Genomic DNA, 19,445 nt, shown 5'->3' with positions numbered 1-19,445 from the left:
TGAGCCATAAACCTGTAATCAGCGTAGAGCTTTCCATGCCAAAGGCAGGGGTAGCTTCATGTGCAACGAACCACTCACATCTAATTGAGACTCCAGATTTGGATTTTGAGACAGCTGGAAACTTTTATTAAGTACTGGCACTTCTTAAAACTTTATTTGGATTGAGTCAAACTACATCAACTTAAAAAAAAAAAAAAGATTAAAAAAATCAAGGGGATTTTAAAGTTTACTATGCTGAGAAAACTAATCTTAGTTTAATTTATTCTATCAGCATGCGATCATACTTGCAATCAAAAAGTCTGCAAGGTAACAACTACTGTGAACATAAATTTGTCCGTTCTTTCAGAACCCCGAAGTAGTCTGTTCCCATAAAATTGGCTGCTCTGTCCTTTAAAGTTAAGAAGAAAATTGCTATGTGTGTGCATGCATATATATATACACACACACTAAAAACAGATAAAACACTAAGATTAAGCATTATATTACAATATTAAAAAATGGAGAAAAAATCCATTTAAATTCGGTTGTAACGATGTAATTGGCTACAATGCTATAATCTAAATGCTTTTTATTTTTCTTTTTCATATTCTTAGCTGATCAGGTATACATACAGCTCCTAGTGTCTTTTAGATATTTTGGCCACTGTCTGTGCAACACGCAGAGATGCACTTTTTGCATGCTTAATTTCAGTTTGGTCTCATTCTACAAATTGATAAGGAAGCAAAAAACATACAGTCAAGGACCTGAAAGTTTTGTCTTCTAAGAGAGCAGAGTTCATTATTTATGGTAGCAGAACCTTTTAAGAATAAAACAGTAACAGCACTTCATATATGACATTCACTGAAAGAAAGCTTTAAAACCCTGCGCTGTGGGAGACATATTTTGCCACTTACATCTGTTATCATTTTCCCTCTGGTCTTGTTTCTTTCCCTGTGGTTTGCTCGTTTCTGTTTTTGCTGCAGAACTCGCTCCCTGGTGGTGCGGTATTCCAGAGCAAATTCACTGATGATTTTGCAGAATTTATTGATGTTCACTTCACGTATTGCATAAGGAGGATGGCCCATAAATAACAAAAATGAGTGAAACCTGGAAAACAGTGAGTTCATAAATGCAAAGGAAAAAAATCTTTATTGATGGTTTCTGGAAAATAAATAAATAATTAGCGAATCATTTATTACTTTATTAGCTCCCATCATTTCTTCTGTGCTACAGAATTTTCATGGATGCTTTGCATAACACTGGTATGTTTTATAATTAAAACCATGAAAGTCTAGTCTATGATAACTTCATCCCAGTCCACTTTCCCAGGCTGATGCAGGAGATTAAGATGTTTATGGAACTCCATCTACTTTACATGACTAATTTGGCATGTGAATGACCAATTTCATGTCAGTTATAGAAAAAATATTTATTAAGTTTCAATTCTATTTGTTTGTATTAAGCAACTTCAAAGAGGCTGTTACGATGTTGGGGAAAGTCTAGACAAGAAGAATGCAGATTTACAGGCTAGCAAACACAAGAAGAAAAGAATTTCTGGTTCACAAAACTGACCATAAAATTATATTATCTATTAAGGACTTTAGTTTGGGATACTCTCAATTCACAGTTTTACTGCTTCTGTGGAATTCAGAGCTTTTGCACTATTTCCCACTTTTACTATTGCTTCTATACTGCATGATTTACAATAGTGCACTGAATGTTTAAAAATGTATGGGAATTCCTTTTAACTGCATCTATGTCCCTGATAAGAATATGTCTTCCCAGTCCTAGAAAGATGCAAGTACATGGACACATTTTTTTGAGAACTATAGTAGTAGCTTTAGGACATAATAGGAAAGTAAATTTTTTTCTTGTTTTTACAATGCATATGGTAAACACAACCAAAAACTGGTGAATTCACTTCCCTTTCACTGCAGTTAGGATTTCTGCTTACTTATGGCAGGAAAACTAAGTCATGAAAACAAGAGGAAGAGCTGAATGAACTTTTCAAGCATATATCCACAAATATGTCCAACTGTGTCTAGTTCTGGGCTTCTGAGTTCAAAAGAGACAAGGAACTACTGGACAGGGTCCAGTGGAATGCTATGAGAAGGATTAGGAGACTGAAGCATCTCTCTTATGAGGAAAAGCTGAGAGAGCTGGGCCTGGAGAAGAGATGACTGAGAGGAGATATTAACAATGCACACAAATATGTTAAGGGTGGGTGTCAAGAGGATGGGCCCAGACTCTTTCCAGTCGTGCCCAGCAACAGGATAAGAGGCAATGGACACAAACTGAAACACAGAAGTTTCATCTGAATTTGAGGAAGAATTTCTTTACTGTGAGGGTGCTGGAGCACTGAACAGGCTGCCCAAGGAGTCTGTGGAGTCTCCCTTTCTGGAGACATTCCAAACCTGCCTGGACACATTCCTGTGTAACATGCTTCAGGTGAACCTGCATTAGCAGGGCTGTTGGACTAGATGATCTCCAGAGGTTCCTTCCAGGCCTAATGGTTCTGCGATTCTGTGAAATCTGGGATCATTTGGTATCCAGATCCTAGTTTTGACCACAGCACTTTAGAAATTATTCAGAAGTTGGAAAATCTCTCAACATTTCATTAATAAGCAGGTACATAGATAAATTACTCAGTTGACTTAAGCTATATTTATGAATCTGAAAATAAAAAGCTCAGGTGTATTGCATAAGTATCATGAGTATCCACATTTAAAGGCACTACAATTACTGTTAACTCCACTGGATGAAACTAAACCCAAGAGCAAGTTCTAAGGAGAGGAATCTTCTGCTGTGTAGGAGTAAAACACATAGTTGTAGATCTTACAAATAGGTAGGAGTGGTGCTGCATATAGAAAAATTCATTATACAAGACTCATTTCAACCTCTGCATATGACAAATTTGTCATTAGAACTTAATGTTTTGGGATTTTTGCTACAGGCTGATTTTGTTTATCAGACAGAAACTGTAGCAATCATAAAGCTGGTAGCTTTTGGAGTTAAAAGACCTGGTAACATTGCTTGCTGGAAACACTTATGCAAAAGCATATTTATGCTGTCATAATTTATAATTTTAGCAAGTCATTTAGTATCAAGATATTGCTGTCACCAATCTAATTCTGTACCTGTTAATTATTCTTCTATGAACAATCTTCAGGATTATAATTCTTTCTGCACAGTCTTTAAGGAACTCAGACATTTTTTGCTTCAGAGTTGGCTTCATTTCATGCTTTGCTATAGCCTTCAAGTGATCCCACGATGCTTTGCACCGCCTTTCCATCTGACACAAGTTTTCCTGGAGTTGTTCAAAGTCAACCTGAAAAATAAAGAAAAGGAAAGAAAATGTAACACTTTAAGCAAAAAACACTGTGGTAGCATCCTTGGATGTCTGTACAATGCAATATATGTATAAGAAAGTGTCAGCACACAACATTAATTCACATTATTAATTACTATTACCAAATAATTAAGAAATAGCTTCCTTGATTGCACTTGTCTAGACATGAAATATCACTTAAGAAAAACTGAAAACAAATAAATACCCATATACATCTAAATTTTGTTTCAGTCTTGGAGGCCTAGCACTAAAGGAAGAGACAATAAAATATTGTGATAGGTTTTTTCCTTGGCTAATAACTTCATGCCTGCACCAAGCAACTGCATGACTCAGTTATTTCTGAGGTAATACAAATACTTTCTTTTTTGTTAGTCCTTTTCTCTACTACTCATAGCTTTTTATACCCTGTTTACTGCTCACTGTTGTTCCCAGCCAACACTTCTCCAATTTAGGAAGCACTTGGATCTCTTCCCTAGCCATGCACTGACTTGTTAATAGATGATCTACTTCTAATCAAAAAATTCACAGGCCAGAATTTTTTAAAGCTCTACTGAAAGTAAGTGTTGTTTAGTGATCTCAGCACTAACTTTCATCCCTTGATATACAGTACAAATTTGCTGGCTTATAGCAAGATCATATAATGCCTTTGAAAGTCTCTCAACACAGTTAAACGAATGACTGCATCCAACAGTAACATTCATCAGTACAGAAGCCAATGCATTCCCCAGAAGGTGAGAGAGAGCTTCTCCTTTATTCATCAACCAAAAAAGGTGTTCAAGTCGCAACGGTCTACAGAAGACATTCAGGATGTGCTGCTAGCGACTGGACAGAGCGCATTAATGACCCAGCCACAGCACACAACAGATGACATAGTAAAACTATTCAACATGTTCTTGAATTCTGAGGGAAGGAAAAATTTATTTTACAATACCACTTCACAGTTCAGATGAACTCAAGCTATAAAATACAGATTTAGCTCACAGACTCTAAACACGTCAGTGTTTGGGATGTTAGTCTGGTACTCCAGCTAATTCCTTAATGCTAAATGAAAACCAGTGTCAGAAACAGGTTTTATTTCACTCTTTTTAGCTGTGTGCAGTATCCACTGCTGAGACCTATACTGAGGATAGCCATAAGAAATGCATTATTATTATTAAAAAGCTCCTGGTATTGATTTGATTTGTTTTTGCTGTGATTTATAAAGTGATGAATTTTTCCTCTTCACAAGGAAATAAAAACATCCTTTGATCCATTCTGCTATTCAGAAAAGCCCTGCAGGCGGAGCAGCTGTGGGGTTTTTGTTTTCCTTATATCCATATCAATGCATATGGTGTTTTCCAGGTCAGTATTTTCACTGTTGATGATAAACACATTGCTGCTTTACAGATGGCTTATGTATATATACACATATAAAACACACATGGGGAAAAATACTAGCATTCCTATTAAGAAAAAAAAGCCAAGAGGAGGTATTTCTAGGTCTTAACTAATAAGAATTATTCAACCCAGTTGGGGAAGTCTCTCAGCCCCTACAGCAGATAAATTTAATTTTCTGATATTTTTTTTGACAGCTTTCACTGAAAAAAAAATGGATTTTAATCTATTAAAAAACTGTTAAGTTCAAGAGACATTGCTGGAAAACAACGTATCTGCAGGTAAAAGATATGGCAAATTCCCTACCCCTTGAAATCTTCTAGCAGCCAGAGCATTCCCAAGAATGGGCAGTTCGAGGAAGGACTGGGGATGGCAGGTCGGCCTAAGGGTTGCACAGGAATGCTTTGAGCACAGAAATTCAGATCTCTGGGGAAGTCCTAAGAAGACTGTAGGCAAGGAGGATGCCAACTGAGTTCCCCTGGAACTGAGCATTCCTCTGTGAAATGCAGGTGGCTGTGCTTGTTAACTCCTGAAAGGATTAAAGCAGGAAATCCAATACAGGATAACGTACCTGCACATTCCCCACATGTGAAGAATTAAAAATCAATTTTTTTCAGAGACAACCAGATACCCCACCTGTATTTCATGAAATGCTATTTCATCAGTGCAAATTTTGCAGGTAGACACAGAATCTACTGCATTTCAGTCTGCTCTAGGTCTTACATGCAAGGAATTAAGTGAAGCTTCTTCACACAGGATATACCATACAACATCCCTGCCTGTTACCCAACGTGTAGAAACTGCCCCCCCCAACAGAGCACCACACAACAAAGCTAAGTCTTCAAATCTTTCTAAAAAAACCCAAAGCAACCAAACAAAAAGACCATCATTTATCAGCCTGCTGACAAGATTTTTCCTACTAAATCGTGCAGAAGTGAGATTTTCCAATGTTTAGGCTCGGCTAGCTCAAAAGGAAAATTCCCAAGTTAAAAATATTTGGACTCTCCTAGCAAACATCTCAAAACATTTGATAGCTTGCAGCTTGAGTACTACCTGCACGACATTTCAAACCACAGCTTCTGCCCCTTCTTCTTACAACAGCAATAGCACTAATGTGATGCTCTCCAGTGGGAAACAGTGTTATGCGACAAGCACAGTCACCCTCACTGTATCTCCTCTCTCTGTAATTTACATACCTTGCCCTTATGTTTCCTTTGCCAGCCCCTTTTTTAGTTCAGTGTTGATGCTCAGATAAGAAATTAGCCATAAAGCTCTTAGCACATTAAAGCCAAAGATCCACTGCACTCTCCTGCAATTGCAGACACTTGTACACAGGATCCAGGCGTAAAAGCAGTCACATTGTTCTGCAATATCCTCCTAATTTCTTTTTTAGTAATTTTTGACGTTATTGTTGTTCTGTTTAGAATGTCTTCTAACACTTGAAGTGTTATATACAAATATAACAGTAATGATGATAAATGATCCCTCAACTAAGTGTTCCTATGATCAGAAGAAGAACTTGTGTGAAGCAATAATGACAATTATTGTATCTAACATATACAGAGGGAACAAGAAAATAATACCATACTAACATAGATACATAATACCATACTAACTCCCTGCCAGTCCACAGAGCATTCCCAAGGGAGCATGGATTGTACCTTTCTATTTACGGGCTTATTTCCAACAGTTTCCTAAAAGAATGCTGCAAAAGAGTAGCAAGACATGATTCCTTTTTATTTTCATTCTTTCTTGAAAGGAAAAATGCACCAATTCTTGCCTGCAGCTGTAAGGTCACACTGGGACTAACATGGAATTCAGATGAATCGTGGCTCCAGGAGACTTCAGCATAAGAGGTGCTCGGATGAGAACTGCTGTGGTGTTATTCTGTTTTGTAACAATGCTAAACTGAGTAAAAGGAAGTGCTGGATAGCAATGTACAGATACTATGTCTGCTCCCAGGATTCGGAGGAAGGTGGAAGTACATATTCTTCTTTTTCCTCTTCAGTACATATGTGTACAAATTGCATGCAGCTTGCTTGGTCCTGCTTACCGTTACCCCCTGCTACAACTTTAAAACCAAATCTCTTCTTTTTCCTCAGGCAAAAGAATAAGCACTCTTAGACTGGTAAGCAAAATAAAAATCTCTTTTCTTTCAGACACTATGTAATGTTTATTTTCATTTGTAAACCGATTTAGAAAAAGAAACTTTTTAAGTGCTCCTGGGATATATTTGATATGTTCCTCCTTTCTCCTGCCAGGTTCCTCTCCATTCACAGCCACACCAGCTGTAAAATATTCAGAACTCTTTGTTATTTATCTGTGAGATCTTTTTCTAGGCCCACTCGTCAGTCTTCTGAGAGGTGCCTTTGTAGACACTGTTGCACTGGAGTGGACTAGCCAAAGACAGTCTATCCAAGTAGGATTTAAAGTCTAGTTTACAAGACACAAGCCCTGCAGGGTCAGCCTCATTCAGGACACCACTGCCATAAGTCACTAATGGGCAGCTTTAAAAATCAAAATAAAAATCTGTTTTTCAATTTAATGCAGCAACATATTTTGCACAAATAACACTCAGACCAAGAACAAACCTTCCAACCACATGCCAGCAATGCCAGCACTCATTTTAATCCTTTTATATCATTATTTATTGCTTGCTACCATAGTAACAAATGACTCTGCCATAAACAACAACGCTTAACTGGGCTGAGAATTCAATATTGCACTATAAACCCACTGCCCCAAATGAATTCTGCATGGCTAGTTTTCATCTGACTCAAAAACTACCACCACCATCAAATAGCTCAACGTTTCTTCCCTGCCCATTCAGGTGCCATGAACACTGCCCCTTTAAAAGGTCTGTTTGTTTCAAGTTCAACTCCATGCTGTACATCCAGTATCACAGCTGGGTTTTCAAGTTAAAAAATTTCAAACTCATGAAATACTAGACCATGCCCCTGTCATTCAGGCAGGACATATATCAGAGAGCCTTTCTGGTTATACTAAGGTATAACACAAACCGCTATTGCTACCACCAACAATAATAATGATAAGGGAAATAACAAGGGAAGAGAATATGATACCACCCGCCGAAATGAGCCAGACCGAGCAGAGAGTGCCCTTCTGGGTAACTCTCAGTTACCTCCACGGGCACGACATGCTGTGGTATGGAATACCTCTTTGGTCAGTTTGCGTTAGGTGTCCTGTCTCTGCTTCCTCCCAGCTTTTCCTCCTCCCTGGCAGAGCATGAGCCTCACAAAGTCCTTGGTCAGACTAAACATCTGAGCAGTAACTAAAAACAACGGTGTTATCAGCACTGTTCCCAGGCTGAAAGTCAAAACCACAGCTCTGCACCAGCTACTAAGAAGGAGAAAAAATGACCGCTACTGCTGAACCCAGGACAATTCCCTGGTGCGGCATGTATAGTTCCAGGTATGCATGGCTATACACATCAAACAAACAAGCGGCTGTGAGATAACAGGTCATTTAAGGTCATTCATCATGCCCTTATCTGGAATGCGCTTTACACATTAGATCTCCTCTAGTCTCTGGGCTGAGCTCTACTGCTACTCAGAGTACAAAACTGTCCTAAAGTCAAAGATGCTGCACCTGATCATGCTCACATTTCCTGCCTCCTGTATTTACATTCAGCCCTTGAACAGTTTAAAAAGTGTTGCAATTGGATGGAAATAAAAAAAAAAACACAAACCAAATAAATGAAACTGGTGAAGCTGAGGTTTCCGCTTAAAAAGCACTTCTTTTCAAAATCACTGTAAATTATCCGAAGTTTTGTGCTGAAGGCCAATGAATAACTTGTAGGTGCAGCCTCAGTATCTTCGTATGAGTTTTCCATTGCCTGATACTATATTCATTTTTACTGCTACAGCTTGTTTCTTTTAGGGGTGAACATATCAAATCCAGATATTTTCTAAGACCTGGATGTCTGCATTTTTATCCTGCCCACAAGGTGCGTTAAACAGATGGCTGATGCTTTTATAATGGCAAAAGTTGCCTTAACTTCACAATAAAATGACAACTATTTTATCACACATCATAGAAAGACATACTTAATCACAGACAAAATCTTTCTCTCTTCAAAGTTCAAGATAGTTTCTGCAGCAGACCACAGCCGAGTCTGAACTGTTTATAATGTAGGGTCAGACCATTCATTCTCACATTATTACAGGGATGTGTTCTGGCAGGGAACACAAAATCTTCCTCTTTTCCTGAGTTGGTTCAAAGCCAAAGGAAATTCTGAGAATCGCTCCTTGCAAACACACTGTCATCTGAGTACAGCGACCTTCTGTGGCGTATGTTCAAAACGCTGTCTCCTCCAGCATTTCCACACTGCCTTAAGTCTTGTGACACTCAGTGAAGCATCCCAAGACCAGTGTTAGTCCTACTTTCACTCTGTTGGTCATCTGTTTAAGTGAAATAGATGCCAGCTCTCAAAAGCAAGCAAAATATAAAGGAGGCTCTGTCCAGACATTCCTAATCCTAGGGTAAGAGGTGGCATCCTGCCAAAATAATTTTGGAAATAAGAACACCTGCATCAATACACTAATTAAAAACTAAAGGACATAAGTGCTTACTGAGGTGTGACCAGATGAGCCTACCCTCAGCATTTCTCTCTGAACATGGAAATGCAGTTTAAGGCCCCAAATCAGTATTTTACATTCCCACTTCATTTTAGTTCTTAAGCTATCTACAATAAACATACCAATATGGGATCTTTCTGCAGATGCTGTATGTGCTCCCACACTCTGGGATGAAGAGGAACCATACCAGTTAAGTCATGATATAGGTCCCTTCAGATGGTGTTACAGCACCTGCGACACTATTTGCAGTTAAAACATTACTGAAACATCACAGTGCGGTCAGGCACACGTACTAAATTTCATTTGCCCTCTTTCAGATAAAGCCTTGAAGTCCCATTTGCCACTGAAGATCCTTCCCCTCAGCCCAGTCTGCCCTGCAACTAGCAGGAACTGCCTTACCCTGCTCTGTCTTCATCTCTGCACCCGCTAGCTGGTGCCAGGAACCGAAACAGCTGTAGCAGTCCTTGCAGCTGGCACCACAAAGAATGATACAACTGTAAGAAACTTGCATCCCCCAACCCTTTTTTTTCCCCGTGGAAAATAATTAGACTTTTGGCATTTATTTGTTTGAATTAGGGAAACATAGGGAAAGCATACTTGAATGAAAATTGCACACAAATACTTCCTGTGAAGTAAGACAAGAGAAATCCTACTGAATCAGCACAGGAGGCAGCATGATCTTCCCTCCTTTCTCTGATTTCCAGTGTAGCAAGCAGAAGCTACAGCATGCCAGATACTTGTTTCAGACACTTCCTTGCTACCCCCAGCTCCTTGCCAAGCACCTCGGAGGGCAGCTGCAGGCTTCCTTCTCCCTTGTGTATGTCTTAGTCTCGTCAGGACTTCTTTTCTACCCACAATCCTTGCCCCTTCCCCTGTGCTGTTAACATTTCCTACTGCTTACTTTCAAAAGCTTCCTGCTTCTCTCCTGCCTAGTATGTGCCAATAACCAAAGCGTTCTGCTGCAGGGGTTAAAAAACAGCCAGAAGTTTGGTATCTTGTAAGTAAATGAAAATTAGGTTAAGAAAAGGACAATTACTAGTTTAGTCTATGGAGCAGGTCAGCTTTCATATGCATGGGGAAGATACTTTTGGGGTAGAGAGAGAAGATGAACTTTTTTAATAAGAATATATTTTTATTAACTAACAGAGAAGAGACTAGTGCTGATGCAACCCCTCCTTGACGTACTGATAAGGAAATTTCTAGGAACAATACTGAGTTTAACTGCAGAAATCTGGGGATCTGCTTCAGTATTAGGTATATCAGTCCTGGTACAGGTCCAGTGAATAAACAACTTGCAGTATGTTGTGGGGGGAGGGAGGGAGAGGAAAAGAAAAGAAAGGGAAGTACTTTAAATCATGGCATGCTAAACAATCAGTACCCTGCACAATCTTATATACTCTTATACAACTATGAATACTTTTTATTTATCTAGAATTCTTTTTTTTGTAATTTTTCCACTTGTGTTTGCTTCTCTTTTGCCATTTATGACTTCAGTCCTTCAACAAAACCCACAAGTTTTGCAATAACTGTACCATTTTGTTTCTGGTCTAACTCCTTTCTGGTGAGGCAGCCTATTTTTTTTTATGTTTTTTCATTTCATGACCTAAGACTCAGGAAATTCTCATATGATGCGCATCTCAGGGGAAGGGGCATCTCTATTTATCTACAGGATGGAAACTGCTTAGTCTCTGTGGTTTCTGAAAGATGTTTGTAGACAAAACAGAGCTCAAAATACAGCCTAATCCACAGTGAAATATTACTTCTCCCTTCCTGTCAGTTTTCCTAAACCAAGATTTTGCCTCGTCTATGAACATTCCCTTAAAGAGGGCAGCTTGGATGGCTTCCATGTCCTAACTCTTTGATTTGTGGCAGTTAAGATCGAGTGGGAATAGAGTTTGTTACAGTAATCCATCAGTGGTATAACACATGGAGGAACATCCCAAGGAGGGAGACCTTGGGCATCAAGGGGAAGGTTAAGGCTATAATTTCTCTTAATGTGATTTTGTCTGGCCTTTTCAGAGTTTCATCCGCTTTGGGCACGGCCACTAGATCAGCAAACCACAGACTGAAAGACTGTGCTCAATCTTGCACGCTCTTAGACCTAAAAATTGTTTATAAGTGACAGCATTAGGTTAAGCTTTCTTACACTTTCTAAGAGTGAAAAATACAAGATTCACTTGAGAGTACACCATACACAGTGGTGTGGATTTTGGAAAACAAAGGTTCTTCCTTTTTTTATGGTAATTTGAATTTTAGTGATTAATTTGGTCCCAATCTAAAACTAAAGCGAAATAACTTCTTAACAAAAAGAAGAAGCAGGAAAGTAGAAACCAATATAGTGAAATGTTAAGAGAATAAGAATCAAAGGGAAAAAAAAAAGACAAAACCAAACCCTTCCAAACATGAGAGAAACCAACCACAGTGAATGCAATAAAACAGAGCCTAAACATAGGCTGTGCAAGAGGAAAATTAGGCGAAGAGAGATGGAATCCAAAGAGCAAATATCTATGGATATAAAACAAAAGCCACAAATTCTTTTATGGAATCCAAAAAAAAAAAAAAAAGAAAATATGTAGGGGGTCCTGCATCACTGGGGATGAAAAAACTGAAGACAAAAGACAGGCAAGGAAGGATGCTGGGGAGAAACCTATTCTGGTAGCTGATTTTTCTGTATTTTATTTTTTAATAAAAGTGAATTAATAGCAAGGTTTGAAGACTCGATAAAAACAAACGTGTTGGAGGAGGGTATCTTACAAAGCACTAAACTAGCAGAAGACAAGAATTCTGACATCAAATAACATAAGCAAATTGAACCACTGGCTGAATGGGCATGCTTTCACTACACTTAGTAACTTTAAGAGTCAGAGAATAGCAAAGTTTCGTCTATCTTTACAAGAGCAGCAAGTTTGATTCAAGAGACTGCAGAGCTCCAAGCTTTATCACTGTACCTGGTAACCTGTATGAATAACAGGAATTTAAATACATCAGTCACTACATTCTGAGTATGTTTATAAAATAGTGGACAGGTAAGAGCAAGTAAAGAAAATCAGACTTCTAAAATTTTACAAGACCCTCATGGAAGGCCACCTATGAAGTGTGAGGTTAAGAGAGCAAAAGAAAAGGAATACATATTGATTCTCATCTGATGACAGGGTGAACAGCAGGTGTCTCATCATTTGTACTTTATAATTCAAAATTATCTGGAAAACAAGGAAGCAGATTGAGAGAGTAAAATGTACAGATGGCAGGAAATTATGTAGATTAGTCCTTATTTAAGATTATTAGGGAATTGAGAGATAAGCAGTAAATCTGTTTCAGCAGATCATGTTCATTACCGTAGATCACAATGAAGAGCACACTGCAGGCAGTACCAAACTCCTTTCCGCATTGGGCTGAGTTCTGAATTGCCTGATCAGCTCAGAAGGCTGCCTGAATGTCCTTGTGAACTGCCCAAAGACAGCTGGTGTCAAAAGGATACCAACAGTCAAAAACCACAAAGAAAACCTCAGGACAGCTAACAAAACATAGCACAAAAAGAACAGGACAATATAGTAAGCATACAACATTTATAAGAAGAGGGTGGAATACTGTGTTTGCTATTGTTTAACCCATTCTAAAGAGTAAGATGGAGAAGTGTGGAAATGATCTCAAAAAGGAAAAAAAAAATAAATGGATTATTTGAGATTCAGACACAGATCTGAGCGCCTGGTTTTATTTCATCTTGCACTGAACAGGATGATGGAACAGATGACTTTCAGAGGTCCTTTCCAACCTAAGTTATTCTATGAAATAGAGTGATAAAAACCAAAGTTTTGACTGTTCAATATATTCACACAGTAAATCCTGGAACTGGAAAATTCAACAGCAGCCAAAACTAGATTATGACTTCACTGTCATAAGAACTGTGCAAGGAACCAAAATAAGATTGAAGTTTTGCATTTAAAAAAAAATTGTATTATTCAGGATCATGTTGTCCTTTTCTCCCGACAGCCAACAAGGTGCTAGCAACAGTAATAAATCATCTGCTTACCAAGCTGAGCCATTGACCGGACCTATGCATTAGCCAAGGGAATGCCACTTCTTAAAAACAGGTGCTGCTACAAGTTTCCTTTACTTCCAGTTATCTTCCCTAACTCCTAATCACAGAAATTATTGTTCGGAGGAGGACAGAAAATGAGTAAAAATATTTCAAGGACACTTTAATTCTGGAAACAATTTTATTACCAAAAAAGACCATTCCTTCCACTTAAAATACAATTAGTATCTGCCTTAAAAAAAAAAGATTCCCCAAACCACAGAATAAAGAAATTTGAAGATATTGGACAGATAAAGTTTTAACCTGAAAATAGGTCCTAATAGTTGCATACATTATTAATAATGTATATAATATTAAAAGGGTTGTGATAACGAGGCTGCCTGTTAGTGTATTGTTAAGGAAACTACCTGACAATCAGAGATGAAGCTCAGAAGAGAGTGCTGGCATCTTTGAAATTCAGTGCGAACAACACAATGAATCCACATTCATAAAAAGTGCTGTGACCAAAAAGCAAAGATTCAAATAAAATCTTAAATATTTCACTTTAAAGAGTTTTTCTTAAAACACACACACATATATATATATATATATATATATATATATATATATTTACCCACTAGACATACCTTGGCTGACCTAGTAATGGCCCCGATCTCTGAATAAAGATCAGTACTGTCTGGGAACTTTTCGACCACCATAGTGCAGACATGGTGCAGGAGGGACTGCTTGTGCACTGTGTCCTTGACTTCTGGAACCTTCTCGAGGTAGCTCAACTCAAAAGCTTTGGCCTGCAAGGGGGAAAAAAGGAAGAAGTGAAAAAGAAAAATATTTACTCCTTCCCATGCAGATTACTAGACAAAAATGATTACCGAGTAGGGGCAGAGGGGAAGAAAGAAGAGGAAGAGTCTTACAGGAGAAGGAATTTACTGCTTTTACTTATTGTTAAGTTGTTGAAGGATAGGCCTAAAAATCAGTCCATCTGCAGTGAAATGACTCATGACACACTTCTCACAATTAGAATGGGAAGCATCAATATTAAACTCAAGGGAGTTATACCAGAAGGGTGCCTAGAGCCACATTTCCTTCAGGTTATACTAAAAGAGGAAAAGAACAACCTGACACGCAATAAAAAGACAAAACAGATTCTTTTTTTCAGATTATTTTTCTGGTTAAAAATAAATACTGGGTTGCAACTGTCGTAACAGTTTTGACTTCTGTGTTTCTGAGGGAAAAAGGTGCAGGTGAAATGCTGGGGTATCAGACTTACGTTGGTTCCATTCAAAAAGTTGCCAATGGCTAGCAGAGTAGAAAGGATAAATCCCAAAGTTTTATTGTGCTCTAGTTGGTCCATTCCTTCCTTCAGGTCTAGAAGTGGCTCTGCAACTTCCTGCCATGAGAAGAAAACCAAGAAAGTGACGGCTGCAGTTGGCTATAGCTGCTTTAAGTTTTTAATTCTATGGTTTAGATTAATTACTGAAAAAAGCTCTGAGCTGGCATCTTGCAGAGTGCAAACTGGCCATGTGTGCTGGCTTTCTTCCATGTTTCAGCTAATAAATCACATGCAAGGAGAGAAAAAAAACCAAAACAACCCAAAACATAAAATAGTTTCCTAATGTTGTTTTTTATGTATGCAATTGCCTTACTTGTCTTGGGGATTATTCTCTGATTCTAAACAGGAAAGAAAATCAGAAGGGGCTGCTGCATTGGAGTTTCACGCATGAACATCCCCCTGCCCCAAATGATAAAAAAGCTTCTAATAAATAAAATTTCTAATCATTGAAAAACTAATAAAAAAAGGTTAAACTTGGCATTTGTAGCCTGACCCTAGAACTTTCTTCCAATGATGGCCACCTCTGAGTTTTAGATGTGTTTTGTGCTTGTGTGACTTTAAAACTGAAAAAAAAAACCAACTCCCTACTGTAAACATCAAACTTTAGAAGTGTTCTCATTTTAATCTTTGAACTCAATGCATCTTCCATTCACACATGTTATCTGAGTACAGGTATGTAAACTGATAAGGCTTGAAAACATAAATTCTGTTCCATTACCTCGAGAAGTGAACTACACACGGGAGAGTTTCAAAGGAAGAGAATGAGGGTAATTGAGTTGACAGACCTTATTTCCATGTCTTTGTGTGAGGCCCACGGCTATTTATTTTGTATGCACAGTAACAGTTCACATTGTTTCTATCTCCAAATACCATCCTAAGCATCTGTGAGCAGCATTCTTTTCCCAAATTGCTACACTCTTTACGAGCCAAGAAGCCAAAATTAAGCTGTTATTTCAGACCAAGGGGCAAACCAGCCGAGAACTTCACCTTCTTAGAGAAATACAGTAGGTCATTCAACAACTGTAGTGCTATTTTACCATAAATAAGAGCACAAAGATAAAAGAAACAGACATTTCTAGTCACTAAAGAACAATGCATCCCTTGAAAAGAGAAAGAAATATGGCAAATTCAAGACAAATTAAGAGATGGCATAGGGAGCAACGTAATTTTTATATCAGAGGAGAGGTACTAAATAATCCAAGACTTTATTAAATTGAAACTAAAATCGATAAATTATTGCACGTATTTCTTTGAATTGATTTAAAGTCAGGGCTCATTTAGTTGTTTTGTTCATCATGGAGTTGAATCAAACTGTTCTGCATCTGTACTTTGAACACAGGCTTTTGAACTATTTTACTTGTATCAATTTGCAACCTGTTAAAAAAAATCATTCCTAAAAGGTTAAGTTAAAATATTCTGAAGGTGAATAAAAAGATAACATTGAAGGCTTCCAAAGCAGGCCATGCTGTAGCCCTTCATTTAGCCATTTACATGTAAGTTATGCAAGCTGAGACTATGTTGCATAGAGTACACACTTATAAATAATCTTTATTTTTTATTTTATTGTAGCACAAAAACCCAACACAAACCAGTGTATAATCAGATGAAATACCTATTCTTGCTTCCTATAAAACTCACCTTCCATATAAAGAGAGTAGATGCATACTGCAGAGCTACTGCATATCCTTAGATACCTTGTATCCTTATTTATCACATATTTATTTTTCACCTAAAAATTATACTTGAATGAAATTAGAGGATTGGTCCAGAATTTCTGGCTGCAAGATATCTGATAATACCTGATGAATGCTTGATGCACATGCACAAATGAGCTCAACCATATGCATGCAATGAATCCACTGGTCCTGGGACAGGAAGGATGTAGCACACATGTTCTGCAGAGCTGATCTGACATATGCACCGTTAGCAACCTGCTACACTAGCATTAAGCTCAGCTAACTAAACCTCTACAACTTCACGTCATGCTTTTCTGGGAAGGGTAAAATCTTGGTTGGGATGAGAACTTTGAGATGACCAAAATGTAACTTGCCATGCTTGCATTTAATTAAGTCTGGCCTGCATAAATTATCATACCCTTTTTAAACAACAGAAAGTATCAGGATGACACTGTAAAACTTAAAAAGCTCTGATGCAGTTTACAAATTTTCAGACAGTTCAAGCATCACCCAGAAGTACAATCTTTTTGAACACTTATTTCAGACCAAGAGGCAAAATAGCCAAGAACTTCACTTGCTTAGAGAAATACAGTGGGTCATTCAACAACTGTAGTGCTATTTTACTATATATAAGAGCACAAAGATCACACAGCACACTGTCCCTAGGGAGACAGAAATCAGGAATAATCTTTCTGCTCAGAAGAGAAACTGAAACAAGTCTTTTTCTTTACAATTTCTACTTTCTGAGCTCTACACCTGCTTATATTAATTTATGATCCTTTAAAGTTGTCAGCAATAAGGATATATTTGCCCACAGTGACCTTAAGAAAAAAAAATATTATTTAGGACAACTAAAGATTCTATTTCTTTTTCTAAGACCCTTAAATTCCCTTTGAGATAATGAAAATTGATGTCATCCACATCATAATAGTTCAGTTTAGAACTGGTAGTAATAAAGTGTAAATTCTCACAGCAATCAAAAGTCTGAAAATGAAGATTTAAAATTGAAGCTCTTTTTTGTCTATGCCTATAGCGAGAATAACTATTGTGCCACTGATAACCTTCAGGAGGCATACAGCACCTTAGGTACATATTAAAGTTTTAAAACAGTATACACGTTATAAAACAGATGATTGGAAAAGAGCTTTCTTTTTTATTTTCTGAAAAGACCAAAGAATGACCATCCATTCAGTTCAACCCTTCACAGCCTGAGGCTGCAAATGTACTCTGACTTGCTTTAGTTAATTAAATTCAATCCAAGAAAGATTACTCCATTATGCATAGAAAGCTTTTCTCCAGACATGAACAATACCTCACTTAACCCTTCTCTTGAGCAATTTCATGCTGGTTTTTTTTCAGGTTGATAGAGGTGGAGCTAAGACCTGCTCAGGCAAAACTCTGTTTACCATGCCAAGTGCAAGGTCCTACACCTGGGTCGGAGCAATCCCAGGCACAGCTACAGGCTGGGCAGAGAAGAGATTGAGAGCAGCCCTGAGGAGAAGGACTTGGGGGTGTTGGTCGATGAGAAAATGAACATGAGCCGGCTTCAGTGTGCGCCTGCAGCCCAGAAAGCCAACCATATCCTGGGCTGCATCAAAAGGAGTGTGACCAGCAGGTCGAAGGAGGTGATCCTGCCCCTCTACTCTGCTCTTGTGAGACCTCACCTGGAGTATTGTGTGCAGTTCTGGTGTCCTTGTAATGAGTAAATTCCTGTTTGTTAATCAAATCTTGCTTGCTTAGGAGTTACTTGCTTAGAGTTACTTGCTTGCTTAATAGTTACTGGAAAATTACAGTGCTTTGACATGTTGCTTACAGACCGCGGGTATCCGTTAAAGTAAATGATGCATGGGGAAGGCAATAAGGAGCCTTCCTCCCCACACCCACCGGGAGACAGAATGAGACCCCTTATCTACAGATCACACAGACGCAGAGAACGCCAGGAGGTGACACGTATATTGGATGAAGAAGAGTATAAAATCAGTGACTTTGGGGAAGTGGGGCACGTGCCGTTGGCGGAGCAGAGACTCCCCAGCCACCCAGCGCTGTTTTGCTTGCTGTCGCTTGCTCAATAAACCAATTTGAATCATTGGTCTGGCTCCCGTCAATTTATTTGAGCCACATTTATAACATCCTCAACATAAAAAGGACATGGAACTGTTGGAACAAGTCCAGAGGAGGGCCACGAGGATGATCAGGGGACTGGAGCACCTCCTGTATGAAGACAGGCTGAGAAAGCTGGGGCTGTTCAGCCTTGGAGAAGAGAAGGCTGCGTGGAGACCTCATAGCAGCCTTCCAGTATCTGAAGGGGGGCTACAGGGATGCTGGGAAGGGACTCTTCACTAGGGACTGTAGTGATAGGACAAGGGGTAAAGGGTTAAAACTTAAACAGGGGAAGTTTAGGTTGGATGTAAGAAGGAAATTCTTTCCTGTTAGGGTGGTGAGGCACTGGAATAGGTTGCCCAGGGAGGCTGTGAATGCTCCATCCCTGGCAGTGTTCAAGACCAGGTTGGACGAGGCCTTGGGTGATATGGTTTAGTGTGCAGTGTCCCTGCCCATGGCAGAGGGGTTGGAACTAGATGATCTTAAGGTCCTTTCCAACCCTAACTATTCTATAATTCTATGATGAGCAAAAGAGTCTCATGAATGAGAACCCCAGCCTGACATCAACAACTCAGGTATTTCATGGTGTGTCCATCTAAAATTTCCAGCTCACAGTAATAATAGTAAGGTTCATTAAATTCTTACATAAAATATATGTGTGACTCAATAAATAATATAAATACATTCTGAACTGTTTTGAATTTTCCTAATTTTAAAATAAATTTAAAAAAATCAAGCATATGGTGGATGAAAAAATTACAAAAACTGTGAAGCTGAGTGATTTGGCACCTAAGGGTTTGCCCATTTGCAGATGGATCTTCTGCAGAAACGTAGATTCAAGGACAGAAAAAGTTAGCAGATCATGGGACCCCTTTATTATGATAATCACTAATGCAGACTACTTCATTTTTTAATTGAATATGCTCATGGTACCTTATCTCAGTCTAAATAATGTTTATATTTATTGGTTACCAGAATTTAAACTCTGACTTTAAATTTTTGT

General features: G+C 38.4%; 1 protein-coding gene across 14 annotated transcripts in view; it reads right to left on the bottom strand.

Moving 5' to 3' along the window:
• Positions 1-19,445, bottom strand: part of FHOD3 (formin homology 2 domain containing 3) — a 373,808-nt gene that overhangs the window by 23,947 nt on the left and 330,416 nt on the right. For all 14 annotated transcript variants that reach the window (XM_062610938.1, XM_062610941.1, XM_062610937.1 and 11 more), the window contains 4 exons: positions 14,604-14,723; positions 13,963-14,124; positions 3,117-3,307; positions 894-1,086 (listed from right to left, as the gene is read on the bottom strand). In XM_062610938.1, coding sequence (XP_062466922.1) covers positions 894-1,086; positions 3,117-3,307; positions 13,963-14,124; positions 14,604-14,723 — 666 coding nt within the window. The remainder of the gene's footprint in view (positions 1-893; positions 1,087-3,116; positions 3,308-13,962; positions 14,125-14,603; positions 14,724-19,445) is intronic.

The sequence above is a fragment of the Pezoporus occidentalis genome, unplaced genomic scaffold (genome assembly GCF_034315485.1).
Source record: "Pezoporus occidentalis ecotype Australia unplaced genomic scaffold, CSIRO_AGI_Poc_V1 ctg15, whole genome shotgun sequence".
NCBI lineage: Eukaryota > Metazoa > Chordata > Aves > Psittaciformes > Psittacidae > Pezoporus > Pezoporus occidentalis.
The sequence above is the reverse complement of the archived record's forward strand: the minus strand, read 5'-3'. Positions and strand labels throughout refer to the sequence as shown.